The 19,777-nt window shown below is 39.4% G+C and overlaps 1 protein-coding gene across 1 annotated transcript in view; it reads left to right on the top strand.

The window, feature by feature from the left end:
- The window catches only part of MYO3B (myosin IIIB), a 407,188-nt gene that overhangs the window by 308,748 nt on the left and 78,663 nt on the right, over nucleotides 1-19,777 (top strand). Inside the window, exons 31-32 of the mRNA XM_049616047.1 lie at nucleotides 8,702-8,762; nucleotides 9,689-9,788. Coding sequence (XP_049472004.1) covers nucleotides 8,702-8,762; nucleotides 9,689-9,788 — 161 coding nt within the window. The remainder of the gene's footprint in view (nucleotides 1-8,701; nucleotides 8,763-9,688; nucleotides 9,789-19,777) is intronic.

The following is a 19,777-nucleotide window of genomic DNA, read 5'->3' as shown; positions in this document are numbered from 1 at the left end:
TACTACACTTTCATTGATTAGTGATTGGTGAATATTCAGACCTCTTGGGAATTTGGAGCATCTTCAACTAAAAAATAAAGAAGAAAAGACAAAACTGATGAACACAACTCTGATGTCTCAAAGGCCAAGTGGCTTCTTCCCTTGACTCTCCCTTCTTGAGCATAATTTGATAAAGCCCACCTTCACTAGATGATTTGCAGACGTTCTTAATTGGTCAGCATGTAGCACCAGCTGAGTTAGTTACAATAGTAAATTTTCAGTGTGGTTATGTTCAGTAGATTGTGGAAATGCACCAGGGTGCCTCCAACTCTGCCCAGAGTACAAGAGATGGCCTGGGTGGGGATGGGGCAGGAAAGGATCTTCCAAGCTAAAGGGTAAAGGTGCAATGGCCGGGTGCGTCAGAGAGGAGACAACATTGCAGGAAAAGCACAGAAGTATGAATACAACCATGATGAGGTTTGGTGGGGGCATGGCAAATGCTTATTTGTTGTGATGGTGGTGATAGAGAATAAAGGCATTCTAGAAATCCTAGCTTTCCAAGTTTTGTAATACAGTATGCATTACTTATACATTTATGTTTACATGAAAATCTGTGTTCTTAGAACATTTTCCATTCTTCCAATCCTCTGTACCTTCAAAGCCATTTTAATAAACATAAGAAAAGATGCACGGACACCTGGCTAAAACAAATCAGGGAAGAGCAGATGCACAGTAACAGTATAGGGAGATTCAGATATGGTGGTGTTCCACATTTGTACCCTCAGCCCTCATAATGTTCAGATTCCATATACTTGCTAAATAAGAATTCTTCAGTTGCCAGTTGGGGTTTGACCTGTGGCCAGTTCACATGGAAACCCTGTTAGTGCTCAGGTCAGCTCGGGATCTTTTACAAAGGACGGTGTCCTTTTCTCTGATGTCATTTTTTTAAAAAATGTCTTTATTTACCTAACCTTGAACTTATCAAAACCATTTGCAAAGATGTTTATGTTTTCTATTACCCTTCATGATAATTTCCATAAGGAAAGTTGTATGACTTATTTATCTTATGACTTATCTGAAATCCCCAAGATTCATGGGGATCCTACTATGTTAAAATATCTTGGTCTGAGCATATCTTTTGCAGGGTGGATTGGCTGGTGCTTCTTGGGAACAAGAAATTGACCTCTTCTTATTAAGAGCTCCATGTACAACAGATTTTTTTTTTCAGAGCTATCAAAGAAACAGGAGCAAATTTGCTTGGTTATGCTGATTAGCCTTTCTCCCAGGGCTACCACAGAAGACACACGAATTTACAATGAGAACTACTCAGACAGCAGGAAGCTAACAAATCAACCGACAATGAATTAGCTGAAACCTATCCTGTTTTGAAATTAGAATATACTTTCAAGTGTGAACGACTAATGAGTTTCTCAGTTTGTCTACAAGCCATTCTAAATTACAGTTGATAAAAGATAATACATAATCCTGCAAATTTTATCAGAGTTAATAAAAACTGCAAAAAGAAATTTAAATGAAGTTTATAAAACGGAGAGTCAGAGGGTAACCACTGTGTCTCTGTTCCCATCCAAGAAAAGTTACCCTAACCCTAAAGTAGGAAAAGGCCAGTTATCAGACCACATTGATGGATCAGATCCTCAACGTTCACACAGAGCACGTGGCTTCCTTTAATTATAATGCATAAATCAGTCTCCAGAGTATATCAACCAACTAGTGAGAGTATAGTCCAAATTATACTACTCACTGTAAAACCATGCACTGGCATTCATTCTACTTTTCAAATATGACTCTTGTGAGTGTGGTTCACAACTCCACTCTGAAAAAGTCATCACCCCTCAGTGAACTGGCAAACTCAATTTTGGAGCCTGTTAAAGCTGAGACCCAGTTTTGGAGTGCGGTGACTTCACCTAGTGCTGCCAACCCAGCATGACAAAGCCAGCTGGCCCCATGGATCTTTGCTGTAGAAGAAAAATGCTGGGGCATTCTCAGCAGCCATGCACTCGGGAGCCACCCTGCACCCGGCCTCTCATCCAGTCACACTGGGATGAGAGTTTAAGAAAGAATTAGATGTGAGTTTCATTTTGGGGGCTTTTTCAGGGCAGATGCCCAGCGGAAGCGCTGTCCCTGAGGCGTGAGATTTTCTGTGACTCCTAGAACCCACAGCTGAGTGAACTGACTGCAGCAAAGCAGCAGAGCTGCTGAGCCCTGGAGGCAATCTGCTTAAGACTTCAGTCATGGCTTCAGAGAGGCTCAAAGAGCCCTTGGAATATGTAAGGAATCGAATGTAGACAGACAACTGCTTCCTATTTACTGCCATTTCGCATGTGATTCCTAATAGAGGCTGAGGACACTATTGTATTTTTAAATATTCCTACAGTTTTAATGTTTATTATTTGAGACAGAGAGACAGAGCATGAGTGGGGAGGGGCGGAGAGAGGGGGAGACACAGAATCTGAAGCAGGCTCCAGGCTCTGAGCCGTCAGCCCAGAGCCCGACGCGGGGCTCGAACTCACAAACTGTGAGATCGTGACCTGAGCTGAAGTCGGATGCTTAACTGACTGAGCCACCCAGGCACCCAATAATATCACACTTTGAAAATGAATAATTCCTGGGGTGCCTGGCTGGCTCAGTCAATAGAGCATGCGACTCTTATCCTTCAGGTTGTGAATTCAAGATGCACATTGGGCATGGAGCCTACTTAAAAAAATAAAATAAAATAATAAAAATTAATAATTCCTTAATATCATCTAATACCAATTCATAGTCAAAATTTCCCAGTTGTCCTAAGAATGTCCTTTACACCTTTTTGTACAAGCCGGGGTCCAATTTAGGTCATTACCTTGCATTGAGTTGTGTTATGTCCCTAAATCTCATTTAATACATAATCCTCACTTTCTCATGACACTTTTTAAGAAATTGAAGCTAATTATCTCATAAAATTATAGCTCACTTTCTGTATTTGTTTGCTTGATTCTTCGTGGTCTTATCTTGTCCCTCTATATCCTGCATTCTAGGTAAACTGTAAGTTAGATTTAAAGCTTTGATTACATTCAAGTTAGATGAAACAAAAAATATAAATGTCATGGATGATGTTGAATTCATCATATTGCCTCACATCACAAGACAATGTTGTCTTGGCTAGTGGTGCTAAGACTGGCACTGGATTAAGATGGTGACCTTGTGATTTCTCCAGTGTTCTGTTAAACCTTGCTCTCCTTGTGACCTGAAAGAAGGACTCTGTGTGGCAGTGCTTTGGCACCATATGAATGTCCTGTTCACTATCAACCATTTGTCTGAAGGTTTTATGAGCAATTGGCAATCCTTGCCTAAATCAATAATTTCCTGTTGAAGTTTCCTTTTCTATGTCAGCAGGTTTTGTGCTGCCTTATTTTTTTAAGTTTTTATTTTAATTATAGTTAGTTAACATACAGTGTTGTATTAGTTTCAGGTGTACAATATAGTGATTCAACAATTACATACATCACCCTGTTCTCATCATGAAAAGTGCCCTCCTTAATCCCCATTACCTGTTTAACTCAATCCTACACCCACCTTCCCCTCTGGTAATCATCAGTTTGTTCTAATTGAGAGTCTGTTTCTTAGTTTGTCTCTCTCTCCCTCTGTTTTGTTCCCCCCCTTTGCTCATTTATTTTGTTTCTTAAATTCCACATATGAGTGAAATCATATGGCATATGGTGTGTGTCTTTTTCTGACTGACTTATTTTGCTTAGCATTATACTCTCTAGCTCCATCTATGTCATTTCAGGTGGCAAGATTTCATTCTTTTTTATGGCTGAATAATATTCCATTATAGATATATATACCACATCTTTATCCATTCATCTATTGATGGGCTGCTTCCATATCTTGGCTATTATAAATAATGTTGCTCTAAACATAGGTGAATACAAAGCATAAGAGACTCTTAAAAACTGAGAACAAACTGAGGGTTGATGGGGGGTGGGAGGGAGAGGAGGGTGGGTGATGGGTATTGAAGAGGGCATCTTTTGGGATGAGCACTGGGTGTTGTATGGAAACCAATTTGACAATAAATTTCATATATTAAAAAAATAAATAAAAAGTAGATAAATAAACATAGGTGAATATATCCCTTTGAATTAGTGTTTTTGTATTCTTTGGGTAAATACCCAGGAGTACAACTGATGGATCGTAGGGTAATTCTGTTTTTAACTTTTTGGCGAACCTCCATACTGTTTTCCACAGTGGCTGCACCAATTTGCATTTTTCCCAACAGTGCAAGAGGGTTCCTTTTTTTCCACATCCTCTCCAACACTTGCTGTTTCTTGTGTTTTTTATTTTAGCTATTCTGACAGGTGTGAGGTTATTATCTCATTGGAGTTTTGATTTGCATTAAGTGATGATGAACATCTTTTCATGTGTCTGTTGGCCATCTGGTCGTCTTCTTTGGAGAAATTTCAGTTCATATCTTCTGTCCATTTTTAATTAGATTATTTGCTTTTTGGGTGTTGAATTTTATAAGTATATATTTTGGGTACTCTTTATCAGATATGTCGTTTGCAAATATATTCTCTAATTCCATAGGTTGCCTTTTAGTTTTATTGATTATTAACTTCACTGTGCAGAAGCTTTTTATTTTGATGTAGTACCAATAGTTTATTTGTGGTTTTGTTTCCCTTGCCTCAGGACACATAATGTAGAAAAAAGTTAACACCCAATGTCAAAGAGGTTACTGCCTGTGTCCTCTTTTAGGATTTTAATGGTTTCAGGTCTTGCATTTAGGTCTTTAATCCATTTTGAATTTATTTTTGTGTATGGTGTAAAAAAGTGGCACAGTTTCTTTATTTTGCATGTTGGTGTCCAGTTTTCCCAACACCATTTGTTTAAGAAACTGTTCTTTTCCCATTGGATATTCTTTACTGCTTTGTCAAAGATTAACTGACCAGATAGGTGTGGGTTAATTTCTGGGTTTTCTATTCTGTTCCATTGACCTATGAGTCTGTTTTTATGCCAGTACCATACTGTTTTGATTACTGCAACTTTGTAATATAACTTGAAATCCAGAATTGTGATGTCTCCAGCTTTGCTTTGCTCTTTCAAGATTGCTTTGACTATTTGGGGTCTTTTGTGGTTCCATGCAAATTTTAGAATTGTATATTCTACTTCTGTGAAAAATTCTATTGGTATTTTGATAGGAATTGCATTAAATCTATAGATTGATTTGGGTTGTATAGACACTTTAACAGTATTTGTTCTTCCAGTCCATGAGCATGGAATGTCTTTCCATTTCTTTGTGTCCTCTGCAATTTCTTTCATTGGTGTTTTATAGTTTTCAGAGTATAGGTCTTTCACCTCGTTGCTTCAGTTTATTCCTAGGCATCTTAATATTTTGGGTGCAATTATAAATGGGATTATTTTCTTAATTTTTCTTTCTGCTGCTTCATTATTTGTGTATAGAAATACAACAGATTTCTCTACATTGATTTTGTATATTGTGACTTTACTGGATTCATTTATCAGTTCTAACAGTTTTTTGGTAGTCTTTTGGGTTTTCTATATATAGTATCATGACCTCCACAATAGTGAAAGTTTTACTTCCTCCTTACTGTTTTGGATGCCTTTTATTTCTTTGTTGTCTGTTGTGGCTAGGACTTCCAGTACTATGTTGAATACAAGTGGTGAGAGTGGACATCCTTATCTTGCTCCTGACCTTAAGGGAAAGGCTCTCAGTTTTTCCCCATTGAGGATGATGTTTGCTGTGTGTTTTTCATATAGGCCCTTATTATGTTGAGGTATGTTCCCTCTACACCTACTTTATTTGAGGATTTTTATCGTGAATCGATGTTATACTTTGTCAAATTCTGGTGCACTATTTATGGACTAGTTATGACATGAACCAAGTCATTAGTTTCTTGAGCCTTGATTCCCTCACCTGTAAAATGAGTATAAAACAATAGAACCAAATTCACATGGTTGTTGGAAGCATTATGTAACTATGTATCCATTCTTTGACAGTTGCCTGGTGACGTGTATGCATGCAGTAAACATTGGCTATTTTTTACCATCGTGCTTTTCCTTATTTGGGGGATGACAGCTTATGGAGCATTATCATTCACTGCCAGTCTTAAGTCCTTGAGGCATATGACAACATATCTGATAAAATTGCTGAAAAGGAGTTGAGGCAGTTAGACTTTTGAAAAAAAACTTACTTATACCGTTTTTTAAAGGCATTTTGGAATTTGTTTCAAACAAGGGTGGCTCAGATTAGTATTTCCTAAGGCATGTTAAAAGAACCGGTAGGCCTCCGACACACTCACTGGGAGATGGGCGACACTGTTAAGATAACATCTGGGAAATGCTGTGTCTTCTTTTCCCCTGGTGGGGTTTCATTGTGCATAGTATTAAGTTAAAGTTTCCAGAAAGCTTCTTAGGAAAGAAACCTGCTTCAATCAAGTATTTGTTTAATCAGGGATTTTCTAATCTATTTGCCTGTAGGCACTACTGTCTCCACTTCCGCTTTTATAAAACCGCGTAACACATATAAACATTATATTGAGTTGCCTTAGATTCTTCCAAAGGCTTGAATGAAGAGGGGTTCACACAGATGGACTGACCCTCTGCAGAGAGTTGTAAGATGTCTGTCCTTGGCTTTGGATCCTAGAAAGCCATGCAAGTGAGTGGAGTTCTTAAGAGGTTCCATTTCCATGTTGGGGCAGGGAGGGCAGAAATTAGAGTGCCCATAGTAATGTGACAGCTAAACTCTCCTCCTTAGATTTTCTCCAAACCTTACCAGGACTCCTAGAGGACTTCAGAGACCATCTGTCTTTTAGGCCTCCCAGAGCCATGGGCCTTACCGAGGCTGACAGGAATGAGTTCCTTGGGCTGGTGCATAGAAACCAAAGGGCACAGAGGGTGTCCAGTTTCAGAGGAAGACAGAGGTTTGGAGTCAGACCAACAGTGGTCAGTGTCTTAGCTCTGCCAGGTATTCACGTGATCCCTGGCCAAATCCTTTACCCTCTCTGAACTACAGTTTCTTCATCTATATAATAGGGACAGTTAAAGTACTTAGCTCAAATTGTTGTGAGATTCTCATTAGCTACATAAAAGCATTTTTAAAAATATGAAATGTTATATAAAAGCTCATTAATTTAATGTTAATGTTAAGGGTATTTTTAACCTGATCTTCATGACCCATATTTTGGGGGTCCCCTAGTCATTCTTTTATTCATTCTTGTCAAATATTTATTGAGCCCTTACAACATACCAGCCACTAGGGTTAGGTGCTGATAGAGAGTACAGAATAAAGTAGATCTGATCCCTGCCTTCTTAGAACTTACGTTCCATAGTGGGAGTCATACGATAAACAAATGTATACACAAATCAGTGTATCATTATAGTCCCCTCTCCCCGGCTACTGATGTGATATTTTTTAAATGGGGATATTGCTTATTCTCTATTTATAGATGCATTTAGAAGGTAAATCCATGAACTGTTCACAGAAAATCCAGAAAATGAATTTATCAGTTTAAATAAGGAATAAGATTTTTAATAGAGAACCAGAAGAGACCTTAGGAATAGTTTATCTCAGTCACTTCATTTTATAGATGAGGAAGACTAGAATACTAAATAGAATACTAAAGAAGTTTCCCCAGTCATGTGTATGCATCTGAGTGTGTGAGTGCGTGAGGGAGTGTCTGTGAGAGAGAGAAAGAGAGAACGATCCCAGAGATCTTGAGGCAGGAGTTAGAATCAAGATTTCCCTTCCCCTAATTTGTGCTTTCCACTCTGCTGGGGTCCAACTGCAAGGGCCGGCTCATATTTTAACAGTGAGTTATTATCACACTTTTATACAGTAGGTTTCAATTGCTAGAAATTGGGGACACAGCACAGTTGATTTTTCCAAACTTTGCTCCATGAGACGTTAATATTTTAATAGATGTTAGTAGTTTATCACTTTTTTAAGTTTATTTATTTACTTTGAGAGAGAGTGCATGCGAACAAGTCAGGGAGGGACAGAGAGAGAGGGGGAAAGAGAGAGAATCCCAAGCAGGCTCCATACTGTCAGCACAGAGCCCAATACGGGGCTCAAACTCACGAGCTATGAGACCCTGACCAGAGCTGAAATCAAGAGTCAGATGCTTAACTGACTGAACCACCCAGGCGCTCTCATAGTTTATCACTTTTTGAGTTGTTTGGTCAAATTAGTTTAAGAAACTTTGCAGCCCTCCCCGCCAATCCCTGTGCCTTAGGAGTCCATAAATGAATACCATGACTGTAAAAGATCATTCCTGCAATAAGGAAGCCTCTTAACTATATACAATTCAGCATTTCCCGTATTTACTTGACTACAGACTCTATTTTGAATTATTTCACAATTAATGTGATTAATGTGCTGGCTGGGAAGTCTAACCTTAGCATCAGTTTTGTTGGCTTCTTGGTAGAGTCTGGGAATGCCTAATAGTAAACTAAATTGTATCACACAACTTTAACAAGGGCAAGCTTCTTCAGTCGTAGGACCTCAGGCTGACTGTGGATATAGCAGCAATACCTAATAGGATGCATTTTCTTAAGTTGACGGTGTTCTTTTAACCAAGGACTAGAATGGGAAACGATGGGAACTTAGAATGTCTTCTGATCTATCTTTGGAGGAAAACAGTCCTCTGTAAGTTCTTAAATATTATTTCAGTCCTTTTAAAAATTATTCTTTTTCTTTTTTTATTTTTAGGCATCCACAAGCCCAGTGTTCTCCAGAAGGGTATGATGTCTTCGCAGGACATCCAAATAAGGTAGCCGGATACCTTGACTCTTAAGTGACTGTGTATCTTTTACACTTGTCCCAGCTGGTGGTTGTGAAGCCTGTCTGTGGCTGCGTGGTCAGGTCATCCAAACATGAAACTGTTAGTGATATTTTGAAGTCTTTGAGACAAAAGCCCAGCTTGCTAAAGAACTTTGGTTCAGCAGAGAGACAGGGAGGTACAGTGAAGAGAGAATCAAAAGCCTGGAAATTTGCTGCTGAGAATAAATGCTAGCTGCTCCCTGAGGTGATTTGTCTGTGCACTCCACTCTCTACAGATGTTAGAGCCTCTTTTTGAGTAAGGACCCGAGGTTCTTTGGTAGCACTTTGATATCCTGCTCGAATTCAATATGTGAAATGGAGGCGTCTCTCTGTGACTTGGAGCCCACAGCAGGCTTTGAAGTCTGATCCAATTTTTGCTGCCTACTATTTGATGTTGAAAGGATGAAATGAAGAAAATGTACAGTTTTTGCCAGTAACTCTGCTGAGCATATGTAAGATTAAAAAAACAAAATCCTTTGGATGATGTACTTAGAAATGTTAAGTAGATTAATACCTTCCTATAGGTTTTCTTTTTTCTTTCTTAGGGATAAAAATTAAGTATAGGAGAAAACCAGCACAGAGCTGTTTTTTATATTCTGGACTATAATTAATTGAAGAGGGGGCTAGGTTGACTTGTTCAGAGGAAGAAATAAATGAATTAAGCAAAAGGTGCTGAGACTTTGCTACTAATTGCCCCAAGGGGAGGACCTCCACTCAATTCTAATGCAACACGGGGGCGACTCACAACATGACCCCAATATACTTAGCTCCTTCCTCATATCATCAGGGTTAAAGGTCCCTTAGTTAAATGGAAGCTATGTCCTTAAGGCCGCTTCATCAGAAGATTAATGTTTCTCTTACTGGGTCTTTCTGAAGCACTCCGTTTCTGGGACTGATTTGCTGTCTTCTCGGACATGCCATGCTGCCTCAGGTCGCCCAGCACTGAGTCCTTCCAGGGGAGCCCCTGCAAAACCTGGTAAGAAGAACATTTTGAATCGCATGCTGCTTTTACCCTTTGCACACTTGTGTACGTTTTGATGCATTGTTTAGGCGGGACTGTCTATAAGGTAGGACTCGGATAGTAATATGACCTAATGTTAGCAAAAAAGTTCAGGTTTGCACTGCCATAAAGGCTGGATTAAAGGTAGCCATTTACTGCCTTCTCATGCCACTCAAGTTTACTTCTCTGAGGGAAGAAAATGAATATCAAAGGCTATTATTTCCCTTTATCTGTTAAGAACCTCAGACTAGGAAACTGCTTCACAATTTCATTTTGTCAAAGGAAGGATAAACAACTGACCAGCTTTCAGTGGAGCAGATCATTCTGGGTCAAAATCTAGGGCTTGGTAAAGCATTTGGGTTAAGAGAGTAGTTCTGCTCTCTTGGCAACACTACCATTCTTTCAGCAGGAATACACACATCTTGCCAGTCTCCTTTGGGAAATAGCTACTTATGGCCTCTTTTCTAAATTCTTTGCTTTAGAATATGGGGAAAGTTTGGGGGCTTATGTGTGGCTATAATCAGTACTTCTGGAAGATAAAATAGAAGCACGATGATAAGAAACATTTATGAGCCAGAAGATACTAAGAACAGTGTGGATCATTCCAAAGAAAGAAACCTTTTCAACTTAAAATACTGACATTACACTTAATGTCAATCTCATCTATTTTTCTGAAGTATGCAGTAGATACTCAGTTCTCTCCAAATTTCTTCTTAGCCTGTTTTCCAATGATAAAGTGGTACAATATGAAGTGGGAAATGTACAATAAATGTGTTAGGATCTTCAGTCCATATGGAACTTAAGCTCTTGGAAGGAGACAAGAGAAGACGAGTGTACTATAGCAGAACCTTTTAAATGGATATGCAGAAAATGATAAATCTGTCAAAGAGAATATTTTCTCCACAGTATTCAGGGTTCCCACATAGCCAGATAGCATTTAGGAATAAAGCCATAACGAGGTAGGGGTAGGAGTAGTGCAAAAAAAGAGGAAAACTTAGGGAAAAGACAGTGTGGTGGAGCAGAATCCATTATGCAGGAATTTGCTTGGCCTTTTTCTCTATCCAAACAATCTCTACCTTTTAATTGGGTTGTTTAGACCATTTACACTTAACATGATAATTGATATATTTTGGTTTGAGTCTATCATTTTGCTATTTGTTTTCCATTTGTCCCATCTGATCTTTGTTATCTTTTGGCATTCTACTTTAAAATACACATAAAAAGAAAAATTTGAAGTATGATTGAGTAGCCAAAGGCACAGATTCTGGAGTGAGACCTCCCTGGATTCAAATCTCTTTTCTCCCGTGTAGTGTTAATCAAGTTATGAAACAGCTCCTTACCTCAGTACTTACACATGTAAAATGAGGGAAATAGTCATTCACAGCTGAGGGGTTGTACTGAGGATTAAATGAGCTAATAGTATAAGTAAAGAGTATAGTGTGGTGCCTGGTTCACGGTAAGGGTACATTGTTTTCGGTGCTGCTGTGGTAATGATTGTTATTGATATTATATAAATGCAAATCAATCTATAAGTATGAAAAACGGGTAGAGAAATAAAGTTCTTATTGTAAGGCCCTAAATTTTGGTGGGAGTTTAGAGGGAGTAAGAACAGGTTATATTTGGAATTAACTATTAAAGAGATTTGTTGGATTACAGTCATCTTTCCCAGTCTTTAGGAAAGTATCCTCAAAGCCAAACTTATTAATAAGCTACACATCTGACTTGCTATAAATGGCTCACATGCACTTTTCTCTCACAACTGTGTTTTCCTTCCAATCTAGGTGGTTTTCTCTTGGGTCTGCCACCATCACCATTACTTCTTACACTCTTCTAAGTAACATCCTGAGTAGTCTTCCTGCTTCCATTCTTTTCCTCCTTCAACTTCTCTTATCACAGATACTTGAGGAGCTTTTCTAAAGCATACCCTGATCTTGACATTCCCTTTCTCCTTATTCCTCTATGGCTCCTCACTGCTTCAGCATCAACTCTAAACTTCTTGGCGTGATACTCAAGGCTATCTCTGCTATGGGCTTAACCTTCCTTTCCTAAGCTCTATCTTCCACTGATCTCTCTTTCTCAGTCTGTGCTTCAGAATATCCAAACTGTTCTCTGTTCTCCAAGCCTGCCTAGTATATCCTTTCTCACCTCTGTGAATATGCCCATGCTGATCCCTCTGCCCCACTATCCTGCTTCCCTGTTCACATTCAGTCCACTCCATTCTTGAGTCCCCAGTGATTCCCATCTTCTGTGCCCTTTGACTTTTCTTGTAGTACTTATCACATCCTGCCTTACGTTATAATTATTTTCATTCATCTACTAAATTTTAAACTCTCTGGGGTTGTATCTTTTCATTTCTGTATTCTCTCCTCACAGCCTCGCCTACATCCTCTGACTAAATTCTTGAGCATCCAAAGCCCTGATGAAATATCATGGAAGCAAGAATGTAATGAAGCTCTTGAATGAGTCAGAGAAAAGTTTTAAAATGTGTTTTTAATAATCCTAGAACAAAGCAAATGTCTCTTAGTCACCCCGAAATAGGTATAGCATACGGGTAGAACAAGTTAAAATGATCCAAGCTGTTTCATTTTGTTGCCGTTGTTTTGGGTAGGGAGAGAAGGAAAGGTTTAGGCAGGAAAATGCATTACGTAAATCAAATTCCCCTTGACCTTAGAAGGCAGCAAAGATGGATTGAAGAACAAAAGCTTTCCAATTTTATGTTTTCAAGGTTATCAGCTGCAGGAACAAGAGTATATTCTGTAAGAGACATTTTAGCAAGTTATATCTTTGTATTTAATTTTTTGCCTTGAATTGCTCACTATTTCAACCCATGTTTCTTTGAAAGACTGAATGGGAATATGGTGATCTTTTCAGTGTAAGAAAAAAAAACCCACTAACATCCAACAAGTTTGCCTTCTAACCTGCAGTGAGTGCTAATAACTTCACTGTTCTATGAAATGGTCTGGTGGGTTGGGGGATGGAGGGAGGCAGGGAATAATCTAAAGTTACTCAGGCCAGCTCTGCTCAGGGCAGGCATGCAAAGAAGTATACAGATGTGGGGCTTGTACAAAGGCTGTCTTCCGCCCCTGTCAGAGAGTGTAGGAAGTGTGCTTAATTGGTCTGTTTGAGCCTGATTCATTCTAAACATGGGAGAGGAAAGCACAGTATACCCAGGAAGTGCATAATACAAATCACTTTGCCACTAATCCAAGGAGTGAAATTATTTAATTAGACTGATAGACATATATACAGACCTCATCTGATTTTACTGTTTAAAAATGTATTCTTTAGACATTTGTCCTTATATTTATTTATTCATTTATTTACTCGACAATTATTAACACTTACTGAGTGCCAAGAACTGTCCTGTGGCAGGACTTCTCACATTGTTTTAAAAGACCAGTTTGAGGTTCCTTATTTTAATTTCCTTTTTTTTTGTTGTTAAAAACTTTTTTAATGTTTACTTATTTTTGAGAGAAAGAGAGAGAGAGAGCATGAACAGGGGAGGGACAGAAAGAGAGGGAGTCACAGAATTCAAAGCAGGCTCCAGGCTCTGAGCTGTCAGCACAGAGCCTGATGTGGGGCTCAAACTCACAAACTATGAGATTGTGACCCAAAGCAAAGTCAGACACTTAACCGACTGAGCCACCTAAGCGCCCCGTTGTTTTAATTTCTAATTTGCACAATCAGATACTTTTATGAATACAGTAAAAATGAATTATAGTTGACTCTTCAACAATGCAGGGGTTGAGGTGCTGAGCTCTGTGCAGTAAAAAATCCATGTCTAACTTTTGATTCATCAACAATTTTTAAAAAAATTTTTTTAATGTTTATTCATTTTTGAGAGATAGAGACAGAAAATGAGCATGGGAGGGACAGAGAGAGAGGGAGACACAGAATCTGAAGCAGGCTCCAGGCTCTAAGCTGTCACCCAGGGCCCAACATGGGGCTCGAACCCATGAACCATGAGATCATGACCTGAGCCGAAGTAGGACACTCAACCGACTGAGCCACCCAGGCACTCCTGATTCATCAACAATTTACTAATAGCCTACTGTTGACCTGAAGCCTCACTGATAACATAAGCAGTTGGTTAACACATATCATGTATATGTTATATACTGTATTCTTAACAGCAATACGTAAATTTTTCTTAATTTTTTTCAGTATTTCTAAACCGTGCAGTTCATCTGAGAGTTTTTTCAAATTGTCACAAATCTCAAAAAAAAAAAAAAAATTTCCAACATATTTATTGGAAAAAACAAAACAAAACGTGTATAAGTAGACCCACACGGTTCAAACCCATGTTTTTCAAAGGCACCCTACTAGATAAACAGTCACATATTTGGATGTTGTGTCAATATTAAATTTATCTAGACTTTCCTAAATTTCTTACTCTGATTTCTTTCCTAATCTTGTTGGGACAGGTAGCAGGGAGTCAGCCTACAGACCCCATACATCACTAGCACTGTCCTAGGCATGTGTGATACATCAGGGAACAGCAGTAAAAAATTCCTGTCCTCACAGTACTATGTTTCAGCAGAGGGAAATGACAATAAACAATAAGCATAATACAAAAGTCAGTAGTATGGGACGTTAGAAGGGCCAGGTGTTAATACCACTAGCGAGATTAGGAGTGGCCAAAGTGCACGAGGAGTGTTTGGGGGGTGGTTGCGCTTTTAAATAGGGTGGTTTGGGTGGGCTTTATTGAGAAAGCTTGAAAGTGGTGAGCTAATTAGCCATGCAGTATTTGGAGGAAGAGCATTCCAGGCAAAGGGAGTACCTATGGCAAAGGCCCGGCATGCAGGGAAGGTGTAGAAAGAAGCCCATGTGGTGGGAGCTGGGAGAGCAAGGAGAATGGTAGGTGGGGAGGAGACAGATGACGTGGGTTAATACTACTATTTTTTGTTTTTTTTAACTTTTATTAAGTAACCTCTGTCCCCAACATAGGGCTCAGACTCATAACCCGAGATCAAGAGTCCCATGCTCTATCAACTAAGCCAGCCAGATACCACCATATTTCTTTTTGAAGGTCAGAAAATCATTACACTTGCTGAGAGTAACTTTAACTACACTGGGGCTTAAAGATGGAGCATGGCACCTTTGGAGGGAGCGGAGGAGCAAGTGGGATTGCACCAGCCTCCTGAAGGGAACACAGTTGGCAGTGCACCATGCTGGGGAGTGGTAGAGCCCTTGGAGAGTATCTAAGTCAGGTTTAGTGATCTGATTTCACGTCTTTCATGGCCTGTCCACCCCGCACTTCTATCCAGTCTAATGCCATCTTCTTCGTTAATTTTAATTCTTGCTTGCTGCTCATTACTAACTCTTGTTAATTTTGGCATTGGTTCAGCTATCAGAAGGCAAATTTGGGCTCTATTTTATCCTTGGAATTCTTTTTTTTTTTTTTTTAAGTTTATTTATTTATTTTGAGAGGGAAAGAGAGAGTGTGTGTGAGTGGGAGAGGGGCAGAAAAAGAGGTAGAGATAGGATCCCAAGCAGGCTCCACGCTGTCAGCATGGAGCCCGATGCGAGGCTCAAACCCTTGGAACTCTTAATCCCAGGTTGACCAAACATCTCAGTTTTCCTAGAACTGAAGGGTTTTCCAAGATGTGAATTTTCAGTGCTAACACCAGGATAAACCCAGGTAAACTGGGATGAGTTGGCCACCCTATTACAATAGTAGAAGTTGAATTTGATTTTTTTTTTTTTTTGAGTAGATTCACTGTATCCGGCAAGACAAAGCCTTAGATCCACGTGTCAGAATTGCCTCACACTGCCTGCCTATTGGAAGGGGTTACAAGCAGATTGCCAAACAGCAAGCACTATGACTGTAAAGGGCTCAGACATCACCCATTTGACAGAGAGAGTGTGTTCCTACAACAGAGTCTCAAAGGCAACATGATCCCTATTAGGAAAGCACATGGAAACCAAACCCTACATAGAGAAAAGGCTACTGGGCCTTGCTGGCCTGCATCTAGCCCAATCATAGAATGCCACGCATGAGACTTTGAGGCCTCTCTTGTGTAGTCCCTGGTGCTCTGAATCCCTGTCATTTTCAACTCCCATTGGGCTGAGACATCTTTTCTTCTTGCCTGGGTGCCACAGAATTCAACGTAAACCCTCATCAGTGAGACTGGTAAAGCCTGTCTCAGGACTTTTCTCGATGGGATAATAAAGGGATTAAAGAGATAAAATTCTTACTGTTGGCGAGGGAAGTAGAAAAAAACACCACCTTGTTGGATACAGGTGTGCTGTTTCAAAGGGGCACATGCACCCCAATGTTTATAGCAGTGCTATTGACAATAGCCACAGTATGGAAAGAGCCCAAATGTCCATCAGCGGATAAATGAATGGTATATATATATACAATGGAATATTACTCAGCAATCAAAAAGAACAAAATCTTGTCATTTGCAACTACATGGATGGAACTAGAGGGTATTATGCTAAGCAAAATAAGTCAGTCAGAGAAAGACAAATATCATATGACTTCACTCGTATGAGGACTTTAAGATACAAAACAGATGAACATAAGGGCAGGGAAGCAAAAATAATATAAAAACAGGGAGGGGGACAAAACATAAGAGACTCTTAAACATAGAGAATAAACAGAGGATTGCTGGAGGGGTTGTGGGAGGAGGGATGGGCTAAATGGGTAAGGGGCATTAAGGAATCTACTCCTGAAATCACTGTTGCACTATATGCTAACTAACTTGTATGTAAATTTAAAAATTAATTAATTTAAAAATAAGTAAATAAAAAATAAATAAATGTAAATTTATGGAAAAAAAACCCCACCTCCTTGTTAAAGGATCTTTTTGGACACGTGGTGCTCAAACTTTAGTGGGTATCGGAACCACTGAGCCTATTCCACGGTTTCCGATCTGGGGGAGAGCAGAGGTGAGGGGGTTTGCATTTTTATCAAGTTCCCAGGTGACTCCACGATGCTGGTCTGGGGACTGGCCTTTGAGAACCATTGCTCTAGATGTCCCCTATCTCTATGATACTACACTGAATCAGAAAAAGTGAACTGTATATTTAGGGCTTCCTATTCGTTCAGCAAACACTTATCAAGCACCTACTGTACATCAACTGCAGGCCGGGAAGTAAAGTAAGACACTTAAGAGACTAATGTATTTCTAATATCTTGGTCTTTGCAGCTGTTATTTTCCAAAGCAGGCTTGGGAATACACTAGTGTCCTTATTTATCTCAAGTGGTCTCATTAAATTCTGGGGAAATTGTCAAGAACAAAGTTACATTTATTTGTAACTTTGCTATAGAGGAGGAGGAGGGAAGTGTTCCAGATTTTGATTAAAGTTTCTCAGTTTTTAAAACTGTTAGGAATTATTGCTTTTAACGGCTATCTCTATTTTATTAACTCTGCCAGCCTTTGCCAGCCTCCCTTAAGGCAAAATTGCTCTAAACCCCACCAGATCTGAACACTTGCACATATGTCTAATACGTATGTCATCACCATAAGGCTTGTGTTCTGGCTTTTTGCAAAAGAATTTAGGCAAGGCCAGCATAAGGATTGCACGGTTTGAGGCTTTGGGGCGTGAGGGTGGAGGGTGGAAGGAAAAAGAGGAGGGTAGATTATAGTTTTCCTAATCCCAAATTTCATTTCTAATTCAGCCCTATTTATATTAATTATATACCTTACTTCTTTTGCTCAAAAGACTTTTCTCATTTTTACCAGATCTAGGTTTGGGATTGGTTTGTTTTTGTTTTGTTTTATTTTGTAATTTTGGAGAATGCGAACGGAGTGCCAGGACATCAGTTGGAGTCATGGCAGATTACCCCAATTTGAGGCTTCTGTCCAAAACTGTGATTTTCAGGAGGAATTTTGTAGGTTAACTGCCAAAAGGAGAACATTCATTTTGGTGCCCCATTTCCCCTGAAACTTGGGGGGTCTGGATGATAAGGAAGAAGGGATCCACATAGGTGGACCTATATGGTCCACATAGGTCAGCACTCCATCCACACGTCAGCCAGCTAAGGCGACGAGATCCTGACTTGCCTGCGCAGTCAAGGATGGAAGGGAGGTGGCCACAGCCCAGAAGGTCTCAGCCACCATTTCCAAGGCTACATACCTCAGGGAAGGCCTGGTGACAGACAGGCTTTTCTCATTCCTGCAACTCATTAAAACATGTTACAAAGTTGCATAGTTTGGGGCCATTATTTCTTCCCAGACTGTTGCTGCCAATGTATCTGAGGAAAGTTCAGCAGGAACTTTTCCGGTGCTTTCCTGAGTGTGTTGGGTCAGGATGCACTTTTTGCCGATGCCAAATTAGGTTCTGGCATTGACCCAGGACATCAGGAGTGCAGCTGCCAAACAGCACAAGGCAGGGTGTGTGAGGCAAGTTAGGCTCCTTGGCTTCCAGAATTGGATGTTGATGGCATGACTGTAAAACGTGCTGAGAGGAATTTTATTTTTAAATTCTTTTCTTACTCGATGTATTTGAAACAGCACATACTCTATAGACTATCCTGTTAACCTTGGCTGCCTCGTTTGTTTTATTTTAAAGGATTCTTTTCAACTTTAAAATTAAACATCCAGTTATATGGTGGTAGGAGTGAGGAGTGGAGTGATATTTCTTCTTTTTACTTTTGTTTATTTTCCAAGATTGGGAGTAATACATTTTTTTTAATTGATAGAGTTGGGGTTTTTTTTGTGTTTTTTTTTAGTAGTTTTGGATTTTCAGAAAATTGAACAGAAGGTACACAACTCTCATAAACTCCCTTACCTCTTCCCCTCCCTGGGTTTCCCCTATTATTAACATCCTGCATCATTGTGGCTTGTTACAATGATGAACCAATGTTGATAGATTATTACTGACTAAAGTCCATACTTTACATTCAGGCTTACTCTGTGTGTACCGTCTTGAGTTTTGACAAATGTGTAATGACATGTACCCACCACTACAGTTCCATACAGAGTAGTTTCACTTGCCTAAAAATCCCTTATGGCTCCACCTATTTATCCCTCCCTCCCTCCCTCCCACTACACTCATGGCAACCTCTATTTTGGAGGGGGTGTGTGTTGGCTTTTATTGTTTGTTTTTGTTGCTGTTGTTGTTTTACTGTTTACAAGTTGCGTCTTTTCCAGAATGGAAATACAGTTGGAATCATACAGTACAGAGCTCCTTCAAATTGCCTTCTTTCAGTTAGCAATATGCATTTGAGCTCTCTGATTGATGTCTGCGTAGCTTGAGAGCCCATTTCTTTTTATGGCGGGAAATATTCTATCGTGTGGCTATGCCACAGTTTGTTTATCCATTCACCTATTAAAGGACGTTTTGGGTGCTTCCAAGTTTTGGCAATTATAGAATAAAGCTGCGATAAATACTTTGTTCAGGTTTTTATGTGAATGTAAGTTTTCACTCTTGGGTAAATACCGAAGAGTATGATTGCTAGATTATATGGTGAGAGTATGTTTAGCTTTGTAAGAAGCTGCCAGACTGTCTTCCCAAATGGCTGTACTATTTCGTACTCTCACCAGCAGCGAATGAGAGCTCCTGCTGCTCCACATCTCCACATCCTTGTCAGCATTTGGTGTTATCAGTGTTTTGGATTTTGGCCATTTTAATAGACGTGTCATAATATCTCGTTGTTTTAGTTTACATTTCCCTGATGTCTTATGATGTGAAGCAACATTTCGTATGGTTGGTTGACACCTGTATATCTTTGGTGAAGTATCTCTGCAGATCTGTTACCCAGTTTTAAATTGTGTTGTTTGTTTTCTTATTGTTAAGTTTTAAGAACTCTCTGTATATTTTGGATACCAGACCTTTTTCAGATACCTTTTACAGCTATTTCTCTCAGTCTCTGGCTTGTCTTTTCATTTTTTTAAACAGTATCTTTGGCAGAGCAGTAATTAATTTTTTTAATGTATATATAATCAGGGAAAAAATATTTTTAGGTCAGCCTGACTCCCATCTTAGCTTAGCACCCATTCCCCATCCAAGCA

This window comes from Panthera uncia (assembly GCF_023721935.1).
Source record: "Panthera uncia isolate 11264 chromosome C1 unlocalized genomic scaffold, Puncia_PCG_1.0 HiC_scaffold_3, whole genome shotgun sequence".
Taxonomy (NCBI): Eukaryota; Metazoa; Chordata; class Mammalia; order Carnivora; family Felidae; genus Panthera; species Panthera uncia.
The sequence above is the reverse complement of the archived record's forward strand: the minus strand, read 5'-3'. Positions and strand labels throughout refer to the sequence as shown.